A 22341-nucleotide genomic window follows, 5' to 3' on the forward strand; every position below is an offset into this window, starting at 1 on the left:
TATAATCTCAGTGGAAAACCACCTCAACCATGGAGGGCAAGCCCACTAGGAGGGCATATTAGAATGAACCTGGAAGCCTTTTCAATTCGGTGCACCCACATAACACACGCACACAAGCATGCACACGTGTACTGTTGCAGGAAACCCTTTCATGTCTCCCACAACAAAGTCCTTATTTTAGCTCATAGCTGTTAGGTGATCAAAAGAAAAGGTTAAGGAAACTGCTGTAAGACTTCATTTGTGAACACCTGGTTAAGACACATCTCCAAGCCAATCACTGCGTCCCCATTTTCTAAAGCAAACTGATACTTCCATTAGGATCCACTGCAAAGAGCAAAGGCTGCTCTCTGCTTTCCCCAAGACCCGACTCCTAAGTTTAGGGCAGGCTAGAATTGGATAAGAAACAGGTTCCCCCACCTGCGGGCAGAGAATGAGCTTCCTGGACCTCTGCTTCCTTTGCAGCCTGGACTACAGCGGCCCTTCCCGAGAGTTCTTCTTCCTTCTGTCTCAGGAGCTCTTCAACCCTTACTACGGACTCTTTGAGTACTCAGCAAATGATACTTACACAGTGCAGATCAGCCCCATGTCTGCCTTTGTAGAAAACCATCTTGAATGGTAAGATATGTAATTTTCACTTCCTTACGTTTGAAAGCTCTGCTCTTTCCTAGTCAGAAATCAGCAACATTTCTCAAAAACCACCTTGTTCAGAGCAGTGGCCAGGTATTCTGAGGTGATGAGAGAGAACAGAGAACCCTAGAAGGAAGACTCAGATAACCTTCACCCAGAACACAAGACAAATTACTAAAGACACTGGTAATAATAAATCCACTGCAACTTGGTGTAAGATAGAATGCCCACTGAGACAACACTAAGATAAGTAGACACAGGTCATGAATGTTGATAATGTTAGTAAAATCATAAAGGCCCCCAGCAGAGACAGCTTCTAGGAGGCATTCAGGGGGTTGAAATTCTTTGACCTTGCACCAGTGGTGTTAGTACCGTGGACACTGGCTTCTGCATCTTACCCTAAAACAAAGTTGTTGAGTAAGATGATCTCAAGCATTCTTCTAACTTGAAAATCCAATGGTTCTCTGGTTGTCTGGTATCGGGCCATTCTATTACCACTTCTCACGAATAAGAAGACAGGTATTGGTCAACTATGTGCAGTTTTATAGGCAAGATGCCTCAGATGTAAATACTAGAAATCTCCAGACAGCTGCATGGACGTCTAGGATGTGTGCACATTCCCGCTGCATCACCACCATGCCTGATTTGACAGTTACCCCTACTCTGACTATAGTACGCTATTGAGAGGGAAATGAAGCCTGAGCTGGCTAACAGGGGTTCTGCTCCGACATGGCTTATCTGAGCTTCTGCTGCAGGGAGTGCTGGGGCCATGGCTAGGCCTGCTGGGCTTAGAGCCCAAGTCTCAATAGTCTGGTCTGCTGAGGGCCTCAGCGGTCGCACATGCCCTCCCTCCCTTCAAACACTCTCAGCTCTGAAGTTCTTGAGTTGAGGCACAGCGTGTGCACATCAAGTGTTGGGAACCAGAGAAACAAAACTTGCCCTCTGTTGTTCTTCTTCCTGCAATTTCCCAGTAAGTGGATGAGGAAGCCTGTCAGGCAGAAACACATAGTCAGGGACCAGGCAGAGCGGGCAAGGCCCCATGGAAGGGACTTATGACCCTGTGAGTTGAGCGCTCCCTGAGCTCTTGTTCAGGCAGGCTCCATCTGGCAGTAGAGAGCGCTGTTTCCATAACACGCGTGTGTACAGGCTGTGACATATCCCTTAGTTCTCTCTCACTTTGCGAGCAAGAAATTTAAGATAGTGTCTTGGAGGTCATGAGTTGGAATCAGCAGTCAGTAAACATTGATATTATATGGGACTGTGCCAGGTGTTATGGGGAATCCCTTCAGCAATTTTAGTTATAAATGAAGCACATATGCCGTGCTGGGAGGACGCAAAGATGAGATGAGCAAGGCCTCACCCCTCCAGGAGCAGTCGGGGGAGGAACACATGAGTAGGCCAGAATCCCAATACAATCACACGTGCGCGTGTTGCCCTGAGACACACAGATAAACCTGGGACCACATTCAACCACAAGAGGAAGATATCTCACCCTGCCCAAGGTGGGGGCCGAGGAGCAGGGAGTGTAGCCCGTGAGTCCTGCATAAAAGATGGTGGCTGAAGGTCATGGGGACAAGCACCGTGGCGAGGTGAGTGGAACTCGATGTTCTGAAGGAAACTGTGGAGCCAGAGTATCACAATGTGGCCATGAAATAACACCCCAGGGAAGGCTGATGGACAGCACAAAGGGGCCGGCTTGTGGCCCACGTGTTGCTGGCCAGCCTGCTGAGATGTCCTTGGTCACTTGCCACCATGGAGGTGCCTTGCCAGCTGCCCACCCTTCTCTCAACCCAGCCTTGCTGCCTTCTGCTCATCTCTGCACCGAGGGGCTGAAGGAGGTCTGAGATGAGTCTGCTAGACCTTATTACTCTGAGGAAGGAGACAGTGGGATAGGAGATTGGCTGAGTTCTCTGAGCGGATCCCAGATGAGGGCTCAGAAGTGCCTGCCCTCAAAGTGCCAGTTAAGTGCTATGTCCTTTGCTTTGAAGACCCGGCCCCACATGGAAACTTGCTGGCTTTCATCTGCTGATGCTGCCCTCATGCCAAGGATATTTGCTCTGCATCCCAGAAGCAAAATCACAAGTGGCTGTCTAAACAACTCGCAGTCTAGACTGAGATTCCCTTCCACTGCCGCAGGTCAGTGGCCGTGTTGTCATGAAGCAAGAGGAGGAAACCTCTCCGGATTTAAGGCAGCACTTCGCAACACCTCTGTGGAGTCCACAGCCTGGGGTGCAGAACGAGGCCCCACACCTCCACTGGGCAGGCTTCAGATTGTATCGGGAGCCTGCATGCGGAGTCACACTGTTATCAGTGCCTCAGGATTCCTGAGAGCAGGGGACTGGTTTCTTTGCACATTCAGAGCTAGGGCTGAGTGAATTTCTGCCACCAGGCAGAGTCTGGCTTTGAACAGGAAGCCCTGTTGGGCTTTGGGAAATCTTAACAAATAGCTGCAGTTACTCCTTTTGTTTATTTTCCTACTGTACGTCTCCCTTGCACCTTGTTGCAAATGGTTTACAAATAAAACATACAGGTGTCGCCTTCCCTGCGCCCTGAGTGCTCTTTAAGCTCTCTGGCCAGCATTTGAGCAATGGGCACCTAGGAGGGCCCAGACCTGGATGAAGTGACTCTGCACAAAACGTCAGCAGAGAGTGAGTGTGGTGGCATCACCTGAAGACCTGTGGCTGCAGCTGGGAGGTGCAGGATGCCAAGGAGCCCAGGATCCTGGGTTCTCAAGTCTGACTGCCCGAGCTGCTACAAGCTGCCTTGTACCGCCAGCTGCGTGGGCGCCGCTCATCCCAGATCGTTGTGCCAGGCCCTCCTCGCTTCCTTGCTCCAAGCTGTCCGTCCCGGATTCACCGGGGCTGTGAGGGAGAGGACAGCCATCATAACCTGGACACTACTCAAAGGAAACAGAGAGACCAAAGGAGGACGGGCCTAGCACTGACTTTGTGAAGCTGGGGGGATTGTCCCCTGACACAGGACAAGCCAGGGCAAGATGCAACCTGGAGTGAGGAGGGCAGTGTATCCATGGACACCCACTCCCCACCCACCACCTCTTCACTCTGGAAACAGAAATAAACATGACCACAGACCAGAAATAAACACAGCAGAGACAGAGCAGCTTCAAAGGATTGACACATCACTCAGCTGTGGCCCGCGTAGGCTTCTCTGCACTGGTCCTTTTTATCTCTTTTTTTGTTGTTATTCTGGTTCTTTATCCTTCCCCGGCCTTCTGTGTCCCATGCTTTGTTTTGTCTGGCTCCCCTCTAGAAGATAAGCTCTGTGGGAGCAGAGATGGCTCTGTCTTATTTTGCTCCATCACAATGCCTGACACTTCAAGGTGTTCAGAACATCCTCTCACTGACTGATACTCACAAATGAATATCATCCCACAAGTCACGCCAGCCTCCTCCCTCACCAGGGCTGCTAACATAAACAGAGTGCTCCTTCATACATGTGCAACTGATTGCTGGAAGTTCACACTTTTCTTTATTATCCGGGGTTCTAAAGCCTCTGCAGTGTCAGTGACTTAAATGCACACATCCCTTATGAGCTCTACACTGATGTCACTGAGGGAAGGCTTCCTCCTCCTCCTGCCCCCCTCTCCTCCTCCTTCCTCCTCCTCCTCCTGCATGTCCTCCTCTGACAGCCACTTCCAGGCACTCCCCAGAGACATCAGTGAGAAACCCCTGAAGCTGTGTCCTTCCCCTGAAAGCTCCCCTTTGGGAGCGGGTACTTAGGATTCTGGGCCTTTGTGCTCGTGGTGTGTGGGCTCCGTATCTCCTAGAACAGAGCCAGCTAAATCAAAAGCCAGAACGGGGCATCGGGAGTCTACCTACTTCCCTCTTTTTTCTAGTCAAATGTTGAGAGTTGAGAGAAACCCTATGAATAAAAATAGTGAAAATTCTGTGTGACACACATTAAGAAAACAGAAAAAAATACTTTTTTGTTCACTGGCCTTTGGCCAAAAGGGACTTCCTGTAATTGCTATCTCTTACTTGTTTGTACCACCAACTTCCTAAACTGATAAAAAAAAAAAACAAACCCTATCAAAGTCAGCAGTGATCACCCTCAGGCCCATTAGAGAGAGGAGATGGAGTCAGAAGAGCTGTTCAGCCTGCAAGGGCCTCCCCTGGGGCTGCAGTCACCAGTGGACACAGCCCCTGCCAGACTGGCCACAGCAGGGGAGGCCAGGAAATGGCACCTCCAGGTGCTTCCTCCACCCTTCAGTCCCATTGGCCCATCCCAACCTAAGCCACAGGGCAAAGGTTATCCAGATATCGCATCCCCTTGTGGCTTCCCCAGGCTCACAGAGCAGGGCAGGAAAAGGTGGGAAACCCATGGAGGGTTGAGGAGGAAGGAACTGACAGTAGCCACTGGAGCCCGTACGATCCAAGACATTCAACTCACCCACTGGAAGTCTTCCATTTGCTAAATTTCTGTGTTTTTAGTAACAGAAATGTTGAAATACTATTCCAAATTGCATACCTCATTCTTTGATTATTATGATGTCTTTTGGATATTGATGAGGTGCCCATATACTGTTCTTTGTATCCTTTCAATATTTATTGTATGTTGATTTTATATCTTTCAGGATATAAACTTATATATATACACAAAAATATACATATACACACATTAACATTTATATGTCTTTGACATCTTAACTTCCGTAAGTTTATAATTAGACTAAATAATAAAACATCCACTGAGAACTTATCAAATATATCAGGCACTGTTCTAGACATGTTCATCTAACATTTTAACCCTGATTCAGAGCTATTCTACTTTTTACAGATGAGGAAATTGAGGTGCAAACATAACCAAAGTCACAGGTAGTCACAGACCAGGCTGGGATTGGAACCCAGGCACCCTGGTACTAGCATCCAGCTCTGGCTGCCATACAAAGGCAAATCAGATACCTGATTGGGCAAATTATAAGAGGATGTGATCAGTGCTATCCATATCCCAGTTGTAGCACTGGTTACGTAGTATTGTAACAAGCATTAGCTACAAGGAGCTTGGGAAAATGAGTGAGAATGGTTGCTGGCAGAGAAAGGGAGAAGGGACTTCCAAAGAGAGGGACCAACAGTCACAGCAGGAGGAAAGGATGGGAAAAAACAGATGTTGGTTTTGTGGTTTTGTGTGTGGCCTCAAAATAGAGAAAGAGGCCTCAGAGGCATCCTAGTGTCAGATAGGGAAGAGCACTCTGACGGCATTCCAGGGATCTCAGATTTTATCAGGAAGATGACGATGATTAGGATCCAGGCATATCTTTAAAGCAGAGGAAAAGCCTGATCAGATCTGTATTTAAAACCAGAAAGTCAACTCTGGTTACAAGTGGAACATGAATTGGAGTGGGCAATGTGGGTGTCACTTAAGAGGCTATTGACATAGTTCTTAGATGAGAAGATAAAGAATTGAAATAGGCCAGAAACAATAGAAATGGCAAGATAGTTTAGAAGGAGAATGAACAAATGAACAAAATTATATGATAGATTATAAGTGGTGGGAGATTAAGGATATAAAAAGCTAAAGAGCTTAAAATGACCAGTAATCACCTGAAATTCTACCTAATACTTATCCATGCTCAGACAACTTTTTTTTAATCAGTCTACCCTTCCTTCTTTTTGTAGTACCCTCTGTGTTAATTGGTACTTGTTTATAATCTGAAAGAGCCAGATTATAGTGGCCACAGCCCAGATGCTGTGAAACTTGTTATCTCAGTATTTCTAACATTTGCTAACACTTTGTTATCAGTGGAAATTTCATTTGCTATAAAATGATGTCTATGAAAATACCAGGTAAAAATGTTCATGTATTTTGAAGAAAGGCATAAACTACAAAACTATGAATGAAATGTGAAAAGGTCCAAATTTATTTTAACATCTAATATAATGCACGAATATTGCAAAAATACATATATTTTCCAATTATTATGCTTCCACAGGAAAGGTTCGCATTACAGCTGAAACATCCCTTTCTCTAAGAGCCTTCCCTGAGCACACTACTTAAAACGGCTCATCCATTTATAATATTCCATCTTAACATCCTATTTTATTATATTGACAGGATTTTTTAATCACTATGTAAATGAAGTGTATTAATAGTGTGCGTTTAACCTTCATTACGGTTGTTTCTTCCCTAGAATGTAAGTGAGACTGGAGTCTTACTTGTATTTTTCCTGGTCACAGACTTTGGTACTCAGTAAATACATGTGGAGAGAAAGGAGCCAAAGAAAGGAGGGAGGGAAGAAGGGAGAACGGATGGGTGGGTAGGAACGGATACTCCTCAGTTACAGTTTCTCAGTTAATGAAGAGTTTCAGTCTCATTTCAATTTCTAGTTCAGAATATTTGGGATTCAGAACAATAGTAAAAAATAAATTTGGAGCTTTTCACTCTCCGTTGAATGTCATTTAAATTCCTACGAATTGTTCTCTCTGAAATCACTACTGGAAATTCTGCCCCAATCATTCTGAAGGCCACTGTTCCTAGATCAAATCTAAGATGCACTAAAGTCAAAACAATTGGAATAGGAGAGTTCCTTCTTTGTTTTTAGGAAAGGTGTCAGAGTGTCAGAAATGCTCTGTTTAAGTACAGTTTTGTGTGAGTTAATGATGGAGAAGCCTTCTGAAAAATGCATCATTAAGCGATTTTGTCCTTGTGAAAACATCATAGCATGTTCTTACACTAACCTAGATGATACAACCCCCTGCACACCTCGGCTATATGGCATGGCCTCAGCTACAGTCTGGTACAGCATATTACTGTACTGAATACTGTCAGCAGTCATAACATAATGGTGAAATATTTCTACATCTAAGCATAACTAAACATTAAAAAGGTACAGCAAAACCATGGTATAAAAGATTAAAAATGGTACTACGTACACCTGTATACGGCAGCTCCGTTATATTATGAGACCACCATCGTATATCTGGTCTGTCCTTGACCAAAACATCATTATGAGCGAGAGATGACTGTATACACGCGTCATGTTAAGAAGTGACAGTGCTGTGAGTCAGTCTTTATGTAATTGTCAGTGAGAGAAGAATTTTCACAAGCCAGGTTTCAAATCGGATTCTGTTTCTGAGCTACTGCCAGAAGGTCTATGTGTTCACTTTGGTCAGTGGTGGGGACAAATCTAACCTTACCAGTGTCACAACCAGACTTATTAAGACTTCTCAAACCAAAATTTCCATGACAGGGCCCAAAACCCTCTGCTAACTGCAAGAAAAATAGAGTCCTCACCTCTCTGCCCCAGCCCCGACCTCTCTTCCTTTCCAGGCAGATATAACTACTTGGGTGGTAAAAATCTTCTGTTTTCAGATCTTTCACAAGGAGAGGTGGGTGAGTAGGGAAGTGCCTTTGAGCATGTTTAGAGTTAGGCCATGTGGGTATTAAGTGTAATTGTAGAGTTTTATGGAACTTAAGAAATCCTAGATAACACACCTTAAATATCCCTTGCTACATCTGCAGTCTTGAATTAGTAGGTAGAAACCACAATATTATGAGATCCCACTGGATGTCTCATGGCCCTTTAGCCTCAAAGGGGCCTCCTGACAGAAGAGCTCAGTGTGGACTTTTGGTCTGAGCTGAGGATCAGGTAAGCTCCCCCAGCCTCAGCCCCTCCCTACCCCACAACAGTTCTCAGGTCCTTTCCTGGACACCTGCAAGTGCTTTGCTGGTCCTGTCCCTGGCTGAATCTCAGTAGCATCGAAATGCCCAAAAGACACTACAGGGCAAATATTAGATGAGACATCTCCATAAATGTGCACAGTCCATCAGGACGCTGCCTGTTCTGCTCATTTTTGAACCCAACTGTCTTCAGCACTATAAGAAATTTCCAGTAGAAAAAGAAAGAACTTTAGTCAATGCTGCCAGTAATATAATTGGCTGTGCAAGCAAAAGAAAATTATGTTAGATTGTTCTCTGAGTTAAAAACACATGTTAAAAAAAACTTTGGGAAAACCTAGCTGCTTTTATGCATATTCTAGAACATTAACAGTTTTGAGAACACAAAACAACTTAAAGAAACCTTGAGTGGTACTGGCCCTTTTAATCAACATTGAAACTCCAGAATCTATGAAGGAAAAGAAAGATATTTGAATATATAAAAATTTAAATACTTTTTATGGCAAAAATGGCATGAACAAGATCAAGAGACAAGCTTCGATTTGGAAAATTAATTTTTTCAGGAAAATCAGAGGTTGAAAATCACAATACAGATTTCGAAGAGCTTCTACAACTTGGAAAAAAAAAGAGGGGAAAATCCCTAGGAAAACTGGCAAAGAACATAAAAAAGCTGTTTAGAGAAGAACAAATCCAAATGATCAACAAATTCATAAAAAGAGTTTTAATTTTGCCAATGATTAGAGAAATACAAATTATGTATCACTTCGTAACTATCAAACTGGCAAAAATTAAAAGGTTATTTGTTTTGGAGAGGACTTAAGGAACAGTATATTCTTGTGCATTGCTGGTAGAAACATGAATTTATATATATATTAAAATTTTAAAACCCACATACTCTTTAGTCTGTGAATTTATCCCATTGAAACAAAAACACTAGAATTAAACATTTTTCTAATGATATTTATTGAGCCTTTATTCTACATGAATTGCCCATCTTCTCACAGCACACTTGAACCTATAGTTGAACTTCCGCAGCACACTTAAATTATGCTGATCTAAAAAAAGAGTAAAAAATACTTACTGTGCTTTGAACTTCTTTGAAAATAATTAATGATCTTTAAAAATTTTCTTGGCACACCTAAGATCCTCTCACAGCACATCATGGCACACGGGTTGAAAATCATTGCCATGGAGGTTTAAAACTTGCCCCAGCCAACAGCTAATGAATGGCAGCACTAAAGATCAAATCCACACAGTGCGGTACGCACAGCAGTACTGGAGGACCTAACAGAACAGACCAGGGTGTTTATTAAGGCAGAAATTGAGAAGCCAGGCCAAGTCCCTCAGCAGGGATATGGTAATAATCAATCCGGCAGAGCCACGCTGCATGGTACTATGGGGCATAACCAGACTGCATGAGAGCCTTCCCAGATGGTGAAAAGGGATTTCCTCAAGATAGTGTTGTCAGAAGAAAGACGTAGAAAAGCATGAACAACAAAATTCAAAGACTGAAAAAATAATAACCCAGAACCTGTATTTGTATAGATAGAGCTACATAAATCTAAACATACTAGTGTGTGAGGCTATGACTCAGGTGGAAAAAATGGAAGGTCACACTTTAGACTGTGGATGTGGGTCCCAGGAGAGGGGGTGAGTTGAGAGAAGGCAGCCACGCCTGGAGAAACCTAAACTGGTGATGATAAAAAAGGTTACATACAATCATATGTACACGTTTATGTAAAATTATACATATATAAAAAAAATAAATACTTTTGTTGGCCGGGGCCAGGTTTGAACCTGTCACCTCCGGTATATGGGCCTGGTGCCCTACTCCTTTGAGCCACAGGCACCACCCAAAAAATAAATACATCTTTAAGAGCTAAGATGCCATTTGATAAAAATGTCTTAGCTAAATTATTAGCTAAGGGAGGAGACAGATGTCTTAGATGTGAATTCACTAGTGCACTATTCTTACCCACCTGAGGACTTGGTGCTGGGTTCTACACACCAGCTCCTGACATATTATAAATGCTACGTGTGCAAAGAACTACCATGCTCACCCTCCCCCGGGCCCTTCCCTGCCTCTTCCCATTTGCTGCCCTTCTCCACTTTAATAGTGCAAAAATCTTTAATAATTCTTCACCCGATTACTCAGATTCTTAAGAGGGCCAGAGCAGAGCCTAGAACCCACCTGCCTTGATGCACCATCCGCCTCTCTGGGCCTCTGTCCTCCCCATGCTCCTTCAGGCTCCGCTCTACTCCCCAGAGTGCCCAGCTGTTTCTTCTCTCATATACACAGGCCCAGATTTCCCCCTCTGTGAAAATCCATTTCAAATGCTGAAACTTCTCAAGAGACATGTGGTTATCTTCATGTCTTTTAGGGAACAACGGTTTTCTAACACTTTTATCTGGAACTTTGTTTTCCTGTGAACTTCACATTTAACCCCAATATCTAGAGGAGAGGAAAGTACTCTTCTTCTTTCTCCTCATCTCCATCCTGCTGTGCAAAACCATTTGGAAATGAAAAAAAAACACTGCTCTATTCCAACGTCTGCATCTCTCCCTCCCTCTCTCCCTGGCTACTTTGTATTATAAGGACTTGTATTCTCCTGGAAACTAGATCAGGGCAGCATTTTGTCTCTCTTGCCCCCCTGGATCCAACCTGGTTCTGGCTCGGAGGCAGCACCTTCCTGAGGCAGAGTGCTGCAAAAGGCAAACCTAAACCTAGGTTTAAATCTCTGCTCCAACTCTTAGTTGCTGTGTGACCCTGGGCAGATTTCTTAACCTATCTGAGTCTCAGCCTCCTTGTCCATAAAGAGGAGATAATGATGCTTGCTGTGGCGTTATTCAAAATTCACATGTTGAAACTTAATCACCATTGTGATAATACATGCTTATTAAAAGATGATTAAATTATGAGGGTAGAGCCCTCATGGAGGGTCTGAGGACCCTCCTAAAAGGCTGGAGAGCATGGGTTCACTCTGCTATGTTCTTCCACCGTGTGGGGACACAGCATTTAATCCCTTTTCTATGACTTCTACTCTCCTTTCTGTGACCCTTCTTCCCTTCTGCTATATGAAGACACAGCAGAAAGGTCCTCACCAGACATAACCTGCTGGTGTGATCTTGGACTTCCCAGCCCCCAGAATTGTGAGAAATAAGTTTTTATTATTTAAAACATTACCCAGTCTATAGTATTCAGATATAGAAGCATAAGACAGACAAAGGCAGTGCCTGTATCAGTTTGCTAGTGTTGCCATAACAAAGTACCACAGACTGTATGGCATAAAAAAAACACATATTTATTCTTTAAAATTCTGTAGCCTGGAAGTTCAAGATCAGTGTGTTATTAAAGTTAGTGTTTTCTGAAGCCTCTGTCCTTGTCTTGTAAATGATGGTCTTCACCCTGTGTCTTCACATGACCTTTTCTGTGTACCTGTGTATAAATATGTCCTAGTTTTCTCTTTGGGTTAGGCCCCACCTATATGACCTTATAATAACTTAATTACCTTTTTTTTTTTTGAGACAAAGTTTCACTCTGTCCCCCTGGAATTGAGTGCCATGGTGTCTTCGTAGCTCACAGCAACGGCTGAGTTTAAGTAATCCTGCCTTGACCTCCCAGAGTGCTGAGATTACAGGTGTGAACTGCTAGACCTGGCCACTTAATTACTTCTTTAAAGACCCTTTCTACAAACACAGTCACATTCTGACATACTGGGGAGAACTTCAGTACAGGAATTTTGAGGGATAATTTTATCCTGTAACAAGGTCTATTCTGCATGGTAGTTGTAAAGACACAGGAAAAGTCGCTGACACTCCTTAGACCAGAGGTCCTCAAACTTTTTAAACAGGGGGCCAGTTCACTGTCCCTCAGACCATTGGAGGGCTGGACTGTGGGCCCCTGGAGTGGGCTGCTAAGCAGGACAGGCAGTGGCAGCAAAAACACCCGGCGGGTAGACAGACTGCATGTGGCCCGCGGCCGTAGTTTGAGGACGCCTGCCTTAGACAATTAACAAATGGTAGATGTTACCATTCTTCTTCTGAGTGGATATGCGTATGTTATAGAGACTTCTAAAGGTGTTAGAGAAAGCCAAACTGGTTCCTTCAAACCAGGGCTTCTCGACCTCATGCTGTTGACAGTCGGAACTAGATGATTCCTCATTGTGGGGAACTGTCCTGTGCACTGTGAGATATTTCTCAGCATTTCTGGCCTCTGCCCACTAAATATAGTAGCATCACCATAGCCATCCCCAGGTATGACAACAAAACATGTTTCCAGACATTGCCGTATGTCACCTCAGAAACAAAATCACTCCGTGGAATACCACTGTTTTCATGTACTCACAAGAAAGAGGTTAGAAAAAGAAAAGGATCCAGCAGAATATTTGCAGGATGGAAAATGTTTCTGCAAGCCTATAGTTTTATAAAAACGTTTTCAATCTTGGAATAAGTCCTTGCTATAGTTGAATGCGTGTATCCCTCTGAAATTCATCCACCCTTATGAATGGATCAGTGCCCCTGGGAAAGAGGGGGCTGGAAGCTCCCCAGGGCCTTTTCTCCTCCTTTTCCTCCATTTGAGGACACAAGAAGACACCATCCTGGAAGCCGGGAGCCAGCCCCCACCAGAACTGAACATTTCGGCACCTTGATCTTGGACTTCCCAGCCTTCAGAATTGTGAGAAGTAAATTTCTACTATCTACAAATAATGCAGGCTGTGATATTTTGTTATAGCAGCAGAATGGACTGAGGCACCCATGTATTATTACACATCTGTGGTTACTGGACTAGTGTAACTGAGCCTTCGAGTAATGACAGAGGAGGGCCTTGGCGCCGTCGGCCCACTGAGCTCACGTTCTGATTCCTTTCTAGTCCATCTGGAAGAGCATCTCCCACTTGCTTTATTCATTTGCTTCTCCTGGTAGTCACCTCCTGGACTCAGTCGGAGCTCCTGGTGGGGATGGGGAACCTGCGGACTTTTAGCAAAATATGACTTGTGGCATTTTGAGTGAATCCAAATTTTGGTGCAGCAGAGAAAGATGAAGTTTTCTTGCCTCCTTTGGTGCTTAAAAAAGAACAACCCTGAAATCAGAAGGCTGAGGTTCCCCTCACTCAGGGAATTGTGCTGCTGGAAGGATTCCCTCAGAGTGACTATGAGCTTCTGGGGAATGCAGGGGGTTGACTGAGGCACTGGTGGCCTCTTACCTGCCCTCCAAGCAGGCCTGCAGCTGCGCAGGGGCCAGACACCACAACTCAGTCCTTCCGCAGACCAAGAGGGAAAAATTACACCACTGACCACTGGTGGGGATGCCAGAGCCCCAACCTAACCCACTGTTAGCTGTGGAGATAGGAGACTAGCCAAGGGCCAGACCCTGAACTCAGCCCACAGGAATGTGCTCTGAGCAGAGGGAATGAAAACAATGCTGGGCTTGAGGAAGTGTGATTGCAAGAAGGTCAGGGAGCTGTGAAGAATGAAAACTTCTCTAATGTTTATTGCGTGGCGGGGGTGGCGGGTAACGTTGTTGGCACTTAGCACTGTTGGTACTGCGCTCACACTTTCCAAAGGTACTTCTGATTTTACCTTTTTAAATACTATCAACAAATAGCCTGAGAACTGCTCTTTCTAGGAGCTCACCTGGGTAGAGCAGCTGGAAGGACACAGGCTCTTGAGCAGACTGTGTCAGAAGAGTGGGAAAGTCTTGAATTACAAGAGAGGGCAAAAAATTGATGGAACAGGAGCCCAGGGTCGACCAGAGAAACAGCATTTCTAGCCCAAGTGCAGAGATTACCTTTTCAAAAGGATGAGCCCCCCTTCCTGTGTGACAAGTGCAGGCTGCAGGCACTTACTAATGAGAGAAACGCAGACAGCAAAGAACCGGTGACAGGTAAAGGGGGTCAGGCGAGAAGATCCCTTCTACTTAGTGATGTGAGGGGTGAGGGTGCCGTGGCTGTAGGAAGGGTGGAGGGGTGCTGAGTAGAGCCCTCCATACTCTCTTCTGCTAGAAGCGACGGTCTTTGTCCTCCATTCCTTGTCCTGTATCCATGCAGAAAATGCAGTGGCTGATGCTAAAGGCAAAAATCTTCCCTTCTGACCTTCAGACTATTTTTTTCCATCTGAAAAACAGGATGCAGGACGTGGAATCAGTGATTCTCAAACTTTCATCAACAACTGCAGGGGCGGCGCCTGTGGCTCAAAAGGGTAGGGTGCTGGTCCCATATGCTGGAGGTGGCGGGTTCAAACCCAGCCCCAGCCAAAAAAAACTTAAAAAAAACAACTGCAGAGCTTATTTTAAATGCACTTTCCCATAACCCAGGCCACAGAGCCAGATCTCCAGCCCCTATATCCTAACAGTGACCCCAGGGATTCAGATGCCAGTGGAAAGATCACCTCCTCCCCCCCACACTGAGAAGTGCTGCCTTAGATCCTGGCAGTTTCAAGAGCCCTTCAAAAAGTGTGAGTAGAGGCTCGGCGCCTATAGCTCAACCGGCTAAGGCGCCAGCCACGTACACCTAAGGTGGCGGGTTCGAATTCCCAGCCCGGACCCACCAAACAACAATGACGGCTGCAACCAAAACAAAAAAAAAATAGCCGGGCGTTGTGGCGGGCGCCTGTGGTCCCAGCTACTTGGGAGGCGGAGGCAGGAGACTCGCTTGAGCCTAGGAGTTGGAGGTTGCTGTGAGCTGTGATGCCACGGCACTCTACCCAGGGAGACAGCTTGAGGCTCTGTCTCAAAAAAAAAAAAAAAAAGAAAGAAAAAGTGTGAGTAGAAAGGTAATTATTTATACAGTTCTCACACCCATAGATGAAATCTACCCCAGGCTGACACAACAGATTTTCCCTGGATTTTACAATACGTGAGAAGTTAGAAAATACGAAAGGTCCGAAAGTGAAGGTGATGACATGGGGTGAAGTGTGGCAGTGAGCATTGTGTGGGAACAGCGTGAAGCTCTGATGGACGTAAGTCATGAGGATAAGAAAGGAAAATTATCTTTAATTAATCAAAGTTCTGAGCCGAAGAAAGGAGGAATGTCTTCAAGATGGGTTTTTTAAATATAATAGAACTTAGCAATTATAAAGTGCTTTTCATCTTCAAAGAACCTATTAACATGAAATTACTCTTTCTGTAATTCTCCTGTGAGGTAGGTCAGCAAATATTAGCATTATTATCTCTTCTCTGTAGATGGGAAGAGTGGAAAGGCTGTGATGTTCCCATGCAGCCCTTAAATGGAAAGGAGTTTTTTCTAAAGCTCCACTAGAGACTTTGGATGTCCAGGTTTTTAAGCTTTTGGTTCACTTTTAGCTCTCCTGTGTGCTTGTAATCATGAAAAAGAAGTTACAACAAAATTTGTGTAAGTAATTCTTAATGGGGGTAGTGGTAGAAAAAGCTGTGTCCTGCACAGGAGTGGGGTGCCATTTACACATCTCCAAGTCTCCCTGGTATATTAGGATGTAAGCTGAGGAAAAATTACAGTTCATTAACTTCAGCAAATTCTTTTTGCCTCACTTCAGCAACCAAACATAAAATGGGGATTCAAAAGTATGTCTTATTTGTCAATTCAAACTCTTTTTGATGAATATATTGTGGCTTGATTACAAATGAAAATCATTGCTGGATAACTTAGAAATTTGCTGTGAGGAAAAAGGAAATGAAAGCCTTCTAATAACAGTCTCATGCCCAGGAAGATGTGGTCAGTATCACAGCTGAGAAATCCTTAGGCTTGGCTGGGCAAGTTGGCTCATGCCTGTAATGCAAGTACTCTGGGAAACTGAGGTCAGAGGATCAATTGCGGTCAGTAGTTTGAGACTAGCCTGAGCAAAAGTGGGACCCCTTCTCTACTAAAAATGGAAAAAATCAGCCAGGTGTTGTGGTGCTGAGTCCCACAAACCAATCCCAGCTGCTTGGGAGGCTGAGGCAGGAGAATCACTAGAGTCCAGGAATTTGAGGTTGCTGCGAGCTATGATGATGCCACTGCATTCTAGCCCAGGAGACAGAAAGAAAGAAAGAAAAGAAAAGAAATCCTTAGGCTTGACTCTAAGTATAAAAATTAATAAAATGGGGACTATACTTTAAGTCACTGAAAGATACACTTTCCAGAAAGTTTGTTCATTTTCTGTTAAAATGCCAAATAGAATTAACAGATTCAACATACTATCTTCAAAAGACTTTACGTCTATTGAAGGAGGTTTTAAAACTATATTAGTGAAAATATAGAGAATCATTTTCTGTTTAGCCTCAATTTCATGAGGGGAAGTGTACATTCAGAGTGTGGGAAGGGAGAAGAGTTAGATGGTAACAGAAACTGGAATGACAGCAGAGATGGGACCAATATAAACCACCTAACGTGGATTTTCTCAGTCAAGAATAGTAGAGATGTCCAAGAAAAGTGTTGAAAATAACATAGGCAGAGGTGGAGCTGGGACAAAATTACACAATCTTAATCTAATTGAGAACAGAATCAAGGTATCCAAATGCTCTAAGAATCTAAGAAGGGGAGATGTATAAATCTAACGATCAGGACTGTCATTGTGAAATGTAGTGGAAATGACAGTAGACTTCTAGGCAGGTATGTGACACGATCCACGAGATAAGCCCTCTAGCACAGGCTGAGAACAGATTCGCCTCAGGATCTTTAGGGTGGCCAAGGTGACCATTTTCAGACCATGAATAGCAAACACAGTCTCTAAGACTGGCTGTCTCTACTATCCAGATTTCCAGGGACTTTCTCTTTATATGTTAATCTCAAAGAATATCAGTTAATGCTGTTATCAAAAGAAGCATATAATCAGTACATAAGTCTTTAAAACAATAAAGCTGACCAGAACATAGTGGCCAACTTCAGTATTATGTTAATTTATTGCATTGCTGGGCTTAAGCATTTCATGTTTTTCTGCTTCAATGCAGTTTATTCAAAACCAATTGCTCAAATAGCTTCAAGTATTCCAGGTGGCCTGATGGTTTTAATACCTTTGTCTAGCATGACAGCTTCATGCTGTCAGAGCCATTCTTACTTTGCCATTCACGTGAAAATTACAGAATGCTGCTTCACTTTAGACTTAAGTAGGATTTAAATAATGCTAACATTTTCCTGAAGCATCATGTTACTAGATTGTCTGCTTCATGGGATCTTAAAGGCCTTGTCTGTTACGTTCACTAAGTATCCCAGCAGTTAGCATAGTGCCTTGCTTATGGGAGATACTTGTAGAAAGATTGGCTTGTAGAAATACTGAATGAATGAACAGGAATTCTGAAAGTTGTTCTGGTCACATCAAGTTGATTTTTCTAACCTGACTCAAGAGGCAGTGAAATTCTATGAATTGATGAAAAGAATTGATGACCCTGTCTTGATAAAAGAGAGGGGTCATGACATTTAAAGGGTCTATGAGGCACTATGGTTCTGCCTGGAGGACAGTGACGCTGCCACTCCTATATTCTCTGGTCTGTGCAGCTCAGATAATTAAGACCTTCTGAGCCTTTACCTCCCTGGATTATCCAGTTAGATGAGGATATAGCAGGTTTCAGAGCATTTTAGTTATCCAAGTAAACAGCCTTTTTTGGTCAAACTTTCTACATAATTCTGTGCATGGAACAAGATACATGATAAATTCCCTTCCTGCATGAAATTAAATATATGACTTTAGTGGAACAACTTACAATATGCTTGCTGAAAAGTATTCTAGACAAGTTAAGGAGGAGGATCCTTTGGGTTGGGTACTATATTACTTTCCTAGTGCTGCAGTAGCAAATTGCCACAAACTGGATATTCTCAGTTCTGGAGGCCAAAAGTTCCAAACAGTTCTCTAGGGGAGAACATTTTCTGCCTCTTCCAGCGTCTGCCAGTTCCTTACGTTCCTTGGCTGCATCATGCTACTGTCTGTCTCTGTCATCACACAGCCATCCTCTTTCTGTGTCTTCCCCTCTCTGTCTCTTATAAGGACACTTGTCATTGGATTAGTGCCCACCTGGATAATCCAAGATAATCTTATCTTCAAAGACCCTTTTGCCAGATGAGGTCGTATCTGCAGATTCTGTAGTAACATGGGCACCTCTTTTGGGGACCAACATTCAACCCACTGTAAATACCCATCCACATACTTCCCATCAGAAAGATCTCCAAGTTTAACAGTGCAGTGTCTCCCTTCCCTCTAAACCTTCGGAGTGTCTGTCTGGGGAATCCATCATATTTTGACAGAGAATTCACCAATCCTCAACAATCCTCAGAGGCCTATAAGTAGAAATCAGTAATATTGCTCCAAAGTAAACAGAGCAACTGAGGTGAGGAAAATTTCAACAGTTTGCCTGAGCACTTGAGGCAAATTTAAAAGGAATCAACCTGGAAAAGTAATGGCCAAGGTTCAGACAACAGCAAAATAGGGAGAAAGTTAAATGGCTAAAAAGTTAGACTGAGAGCTGAGAGATTAGGGCTCATTGATTAACAGCGTTGGCTGATCTTGTCCGACAACTGTCCAACTGTTTGACTTAATGAATATGCACATCGTGACTTGTAGATACAGTCTCAGTCATGAGCATCTGCCATATCACAGAACAAAATATCTGGGCTCTCCCAATAAAGAATACCAGGAGGTTAAGAGTATAATACCCATCAGAGATCAATGAAAGCATCTTTGAGTTTCTTTATTATCATTTTCCGACCAGACTCACACTGATAATATACCTGAACACAGCAGGAATCAGAGAATTTGATAATATTTTATGTATTTATAAGAACTTTTATTTTCATAGACCTTCCTTTCTCAGCCCCTTTGCATATTAACTGAAGTTAATTATGATAATCTGTCAAAACCTGATTTAACACAGACTAACCAGAATGATGGGGCAAAAGATAATCCACACTTCTGAATGATCAATTTTATTCAAACTGTCTTTCCTCTTGACATTTTAGAATCAAATCAATACTAAGTATGCTATTTGCAATGTAGATATAGTCGGAGGGTATGCTGGAGTCCACACAATGCTTGTAGAAGAGCTTTCTCTAGGAGGGAACAGCACTGGGCCCGCCACTTTGAGGAGAAGCAGCTCTGTTCTCACTCCTTTGTCCCCTGCAGGGCAGATATTAATGGAGAGGACTTGGCAGCATTAGGGCTACACATTCGTTTCGGTTGCTAATTAGCAATCTGAAGATAATATCCTGTCATTATCTTGTGTTGGCAGAGTCTCTTTCATGGCTGATGAAGAAACCTCCAAGTTTTCTCAGCTAATTTGCAAAACTGTTCCTACACACAGAGAAGCTATGAAAACCAAATGTAAATAATGCTTTGCCATCTGCAGTATTTAAAAAACTTTTATGGGGCATGAGGTGGGGGTTCTTTACACATCACCCAAAATGTTATCTGAATAAAGTTGGGTTTAGGGAAGAGACAGAACCTACCTAACACCAGTAGCCTGTACCTACTTTCCAATTCCACCACCTGCTCCCACAAGGGCCGTCCTAACCTCATTATCACCCAGAACTGTGCCGTGTCAGAGAATAAAACTACAATCCCACTGTCAATCATTTCACAGGCAGCATCCCCCACTTCTGCCCCCACTGCAGCTGCTTGTGAGCTTTGGGGATTCACCACCTGCTGGTGTGGCAGGCCCTCCCTGGCCTCAGCTCCTCCCTGGCCTCAGCCCCTCCGAGCTCCCCTTCTCTCCTCCCCCACCCTGGCCCCCATCTGATGGGTAAAATGCCATCGTAGATCAATATCATGTGTCCCAAACACATGATATCAGTGGACCAATATCAGTGTCCCAAATTCAATGCCAGAGGTTTCCTATACCTCAAGTTTCCTATAGCAGTTTCCTATACCTCAAGCCTTGAAGAAAGTGAAATAATCCTGAGACATGGTACAATTCTATATTAGGCTCTCTGATCTCAGGAGGTTCTATAGCAAAGCTCACCAGGGTTTTCCTAGGGCATCTTCCATTCCACAGTCCTGAAAGCCTCTACCTACCAAAAGTCTCCTCCACTATGAGACAAGATCATACCCTACTGAAATAGAAACAGCGAGGTGCCTACCTGTTTCTCACCCCAAGTACAAAAACTTACCCAACCTTAACACTCTCCCTGGAGTCCTGCCCTGGGTTCAAGGCAGACCCTTCCATGCAGGCTTCACCACCTGACCCCACCTCCCCCACTCCCTGTTCCCCAGGACTAACCCCTTCCCACCCACCCTTACACTTGATGCTGTCACTCGCTTGCCTCACTCACTTCTTCCCCTGATGAAATCTCAGTTCCATAATCACCCCCAGAACTGCTCTTTCTCTGATCAGAGACCACCCAATGGACAGGCACAGTGAACTATTGAATGGACACTTTACTGGCAGGTATGTTCTCCTGTTTGAAACTCTACCCCTTAGATTCTGAAATGCCATTGTCTCCTTATGTGTCCATAACCTTCCTCATGCCTTTATTATAGGTAAATAAACATAGTTTGATCACATCAGAAATACACCCTCATTATAAAAAATTCAATATACTTACAGGTGTATCTCCACACAGAAATAAATGCTGTTATCACGGTTGGCACCTATGGCTCAAAGGAGTAGGGTGCTGGCTCCATATACAGGAGGTGGCAGGTTCAAACCCGGCCCCAGCCAAAAGTAAATAAATAAATAAATAAATGCTGTTATCACTTTAAGGTTTTTATGAGATACAAATGTTCTATAAATTTTATGTGAAGTGTAGTAATGCAATCAAAGTTTACTGCTTTATAAACTCTAAATGCATATTTTCAGCCCTGGCCTCTTGGTTGAGCTTTGAACTTTTTGATGCATATACTTCTTGGACATCTCCACCTTGGCCCCTCTCCAAGCTAATGTCTAGCCTCGGCCCCCAGCCCTTCTTGCTGCCGTCTTTCCTTTCTCTCTTCTGCTCTCAGTCCTGCTCATTTTCTCCATCACGCTCCTCACAATCACCGACACATGCTGTGATATTCTACAGTCTGCCCCCTCCTAAAATCTGCCTTTCCTAGGGCTGCAGAATGATTTGTCTAAAAGTGCCAAATCTAGAGTGTCACTTGCTCATTAAAGTTGTCAGCAGGTGAGCTTTGTCCACAGTTGGAAAGCTGAAGTTGGCGTGAAAAATAAGACTTTCGTGGGCCTCCAACTTCCTCTTTCTCAGCCGGATCTCACATCTTGCTCCTTCCTCGTCATGCTCTAATATTCATGAACTGTGTGCTGTTCTAATTAGACACATCCCATTTACTTCATGCCTGTTTCCACATACAATTTTATCTTCTTAGAAAGCCCTTTCCTGTCTTTGTCAGCAGGCTAATTTCTGGTCATTGTTCTAAGCTAATTCTAAACCAAGTCTAAGGCTTTCTTCAGTTCTCCAGACACCCTGCCCAGATTCAGTCCCTCCCCAGCCAGGCTGTGCCTCTCTCTGTCCTCTGTGACATCATGGTGTCCTGTGCACTCCTCTTCCTTTGCCCCATGGCAATGAAATGCCCGTCACTGTCTGTCCCCTGTCCTGTCCTCCAAACATCTCAGGAGGAGCAGGTGCCTTTGGTCTTTATATGCGCCTAGCACATAGTGAGCACTCAGCAAGTTTGTTGCAACTGAAAATGTGTGAACACACTGCAGTTTCTCTTACATTGGAAAGACAAAACCCCAAACCTCCTCTGGTGTCAGGCCCTCCTCCAGTCACACAGATTCACTGCTCTCCCTGACAGGGTCTTCCTAGAGAGCTAGCTCTGCTCACTTTCTCCCCGCCCACTCCCCCATTCTCTCCAGCCTCCCCTGCCTCCCCCACCCCATAGAAAGAGTTCTCAAGAGGGTGGCCAAACCCATCGGGCAACACTCAGACCTCCCGTGACCTGACATCAGAGGCACTGGTGCAGGTGGCATCTGCCTCCTTCCTGAACCACACACGCACCACGACCCCAGCTCTGCTCTTAGCTCGCTGCCCGCTCCTCCTCAGTGTACTTCATCCTTGACCCTCACTGTCCAGATCCCGAAATGCTGTATCAGTTAGTGCTCAGCCCTTGGTCCACCTCTCCATCCACACAAACTTGCTTGCTGACTTTTTTTTTTTTTTTTGAGACAGAGCCTCAAGCTGTTGCCCTGGGTAGAGTGCTGTGG

General features: G+C 44.2%; 1 protein-coding gene across 2 annotated transcripts in view; it reads left to right on the plus strand.

Annotated features, from left to right (window-relative positions):
- Window positions 1-22341, plus strand: part of HECW1 (HECT, C2 and WW domain containing E3 ubiquitin protein ligase 1) — a 419352-nt gene that overhangs the window by 367758 nt on the left and 29253 nt on the right. For both annotated transcript variants that reach the window (XM_003797550.2, XM_012809965.1), the window contains one exon: window positions 463-615. In XM_003797550.2, coding sequence (XP_003797598.1) covers window positions 463-615 — 153 coding nt within the window. The remainder of the gene's footprint in view (window positions 1-462; window positions 616-22341) is intronic.

Source organism: Otolemur garnettii, unplaced genomic scaffold (assembly GCF_000181295.1).
Source record: "Otolemur garnettii isolate 467f Iridium unplaced genomic scaffold, OtoGar3 scaffold00119, whole genome shotgun sequence".
NCBI lineage: Eukaryota > Metazoa > Chordata > Mammalia > Primates > Galagidae > Otolemur > Otolemur garnettii.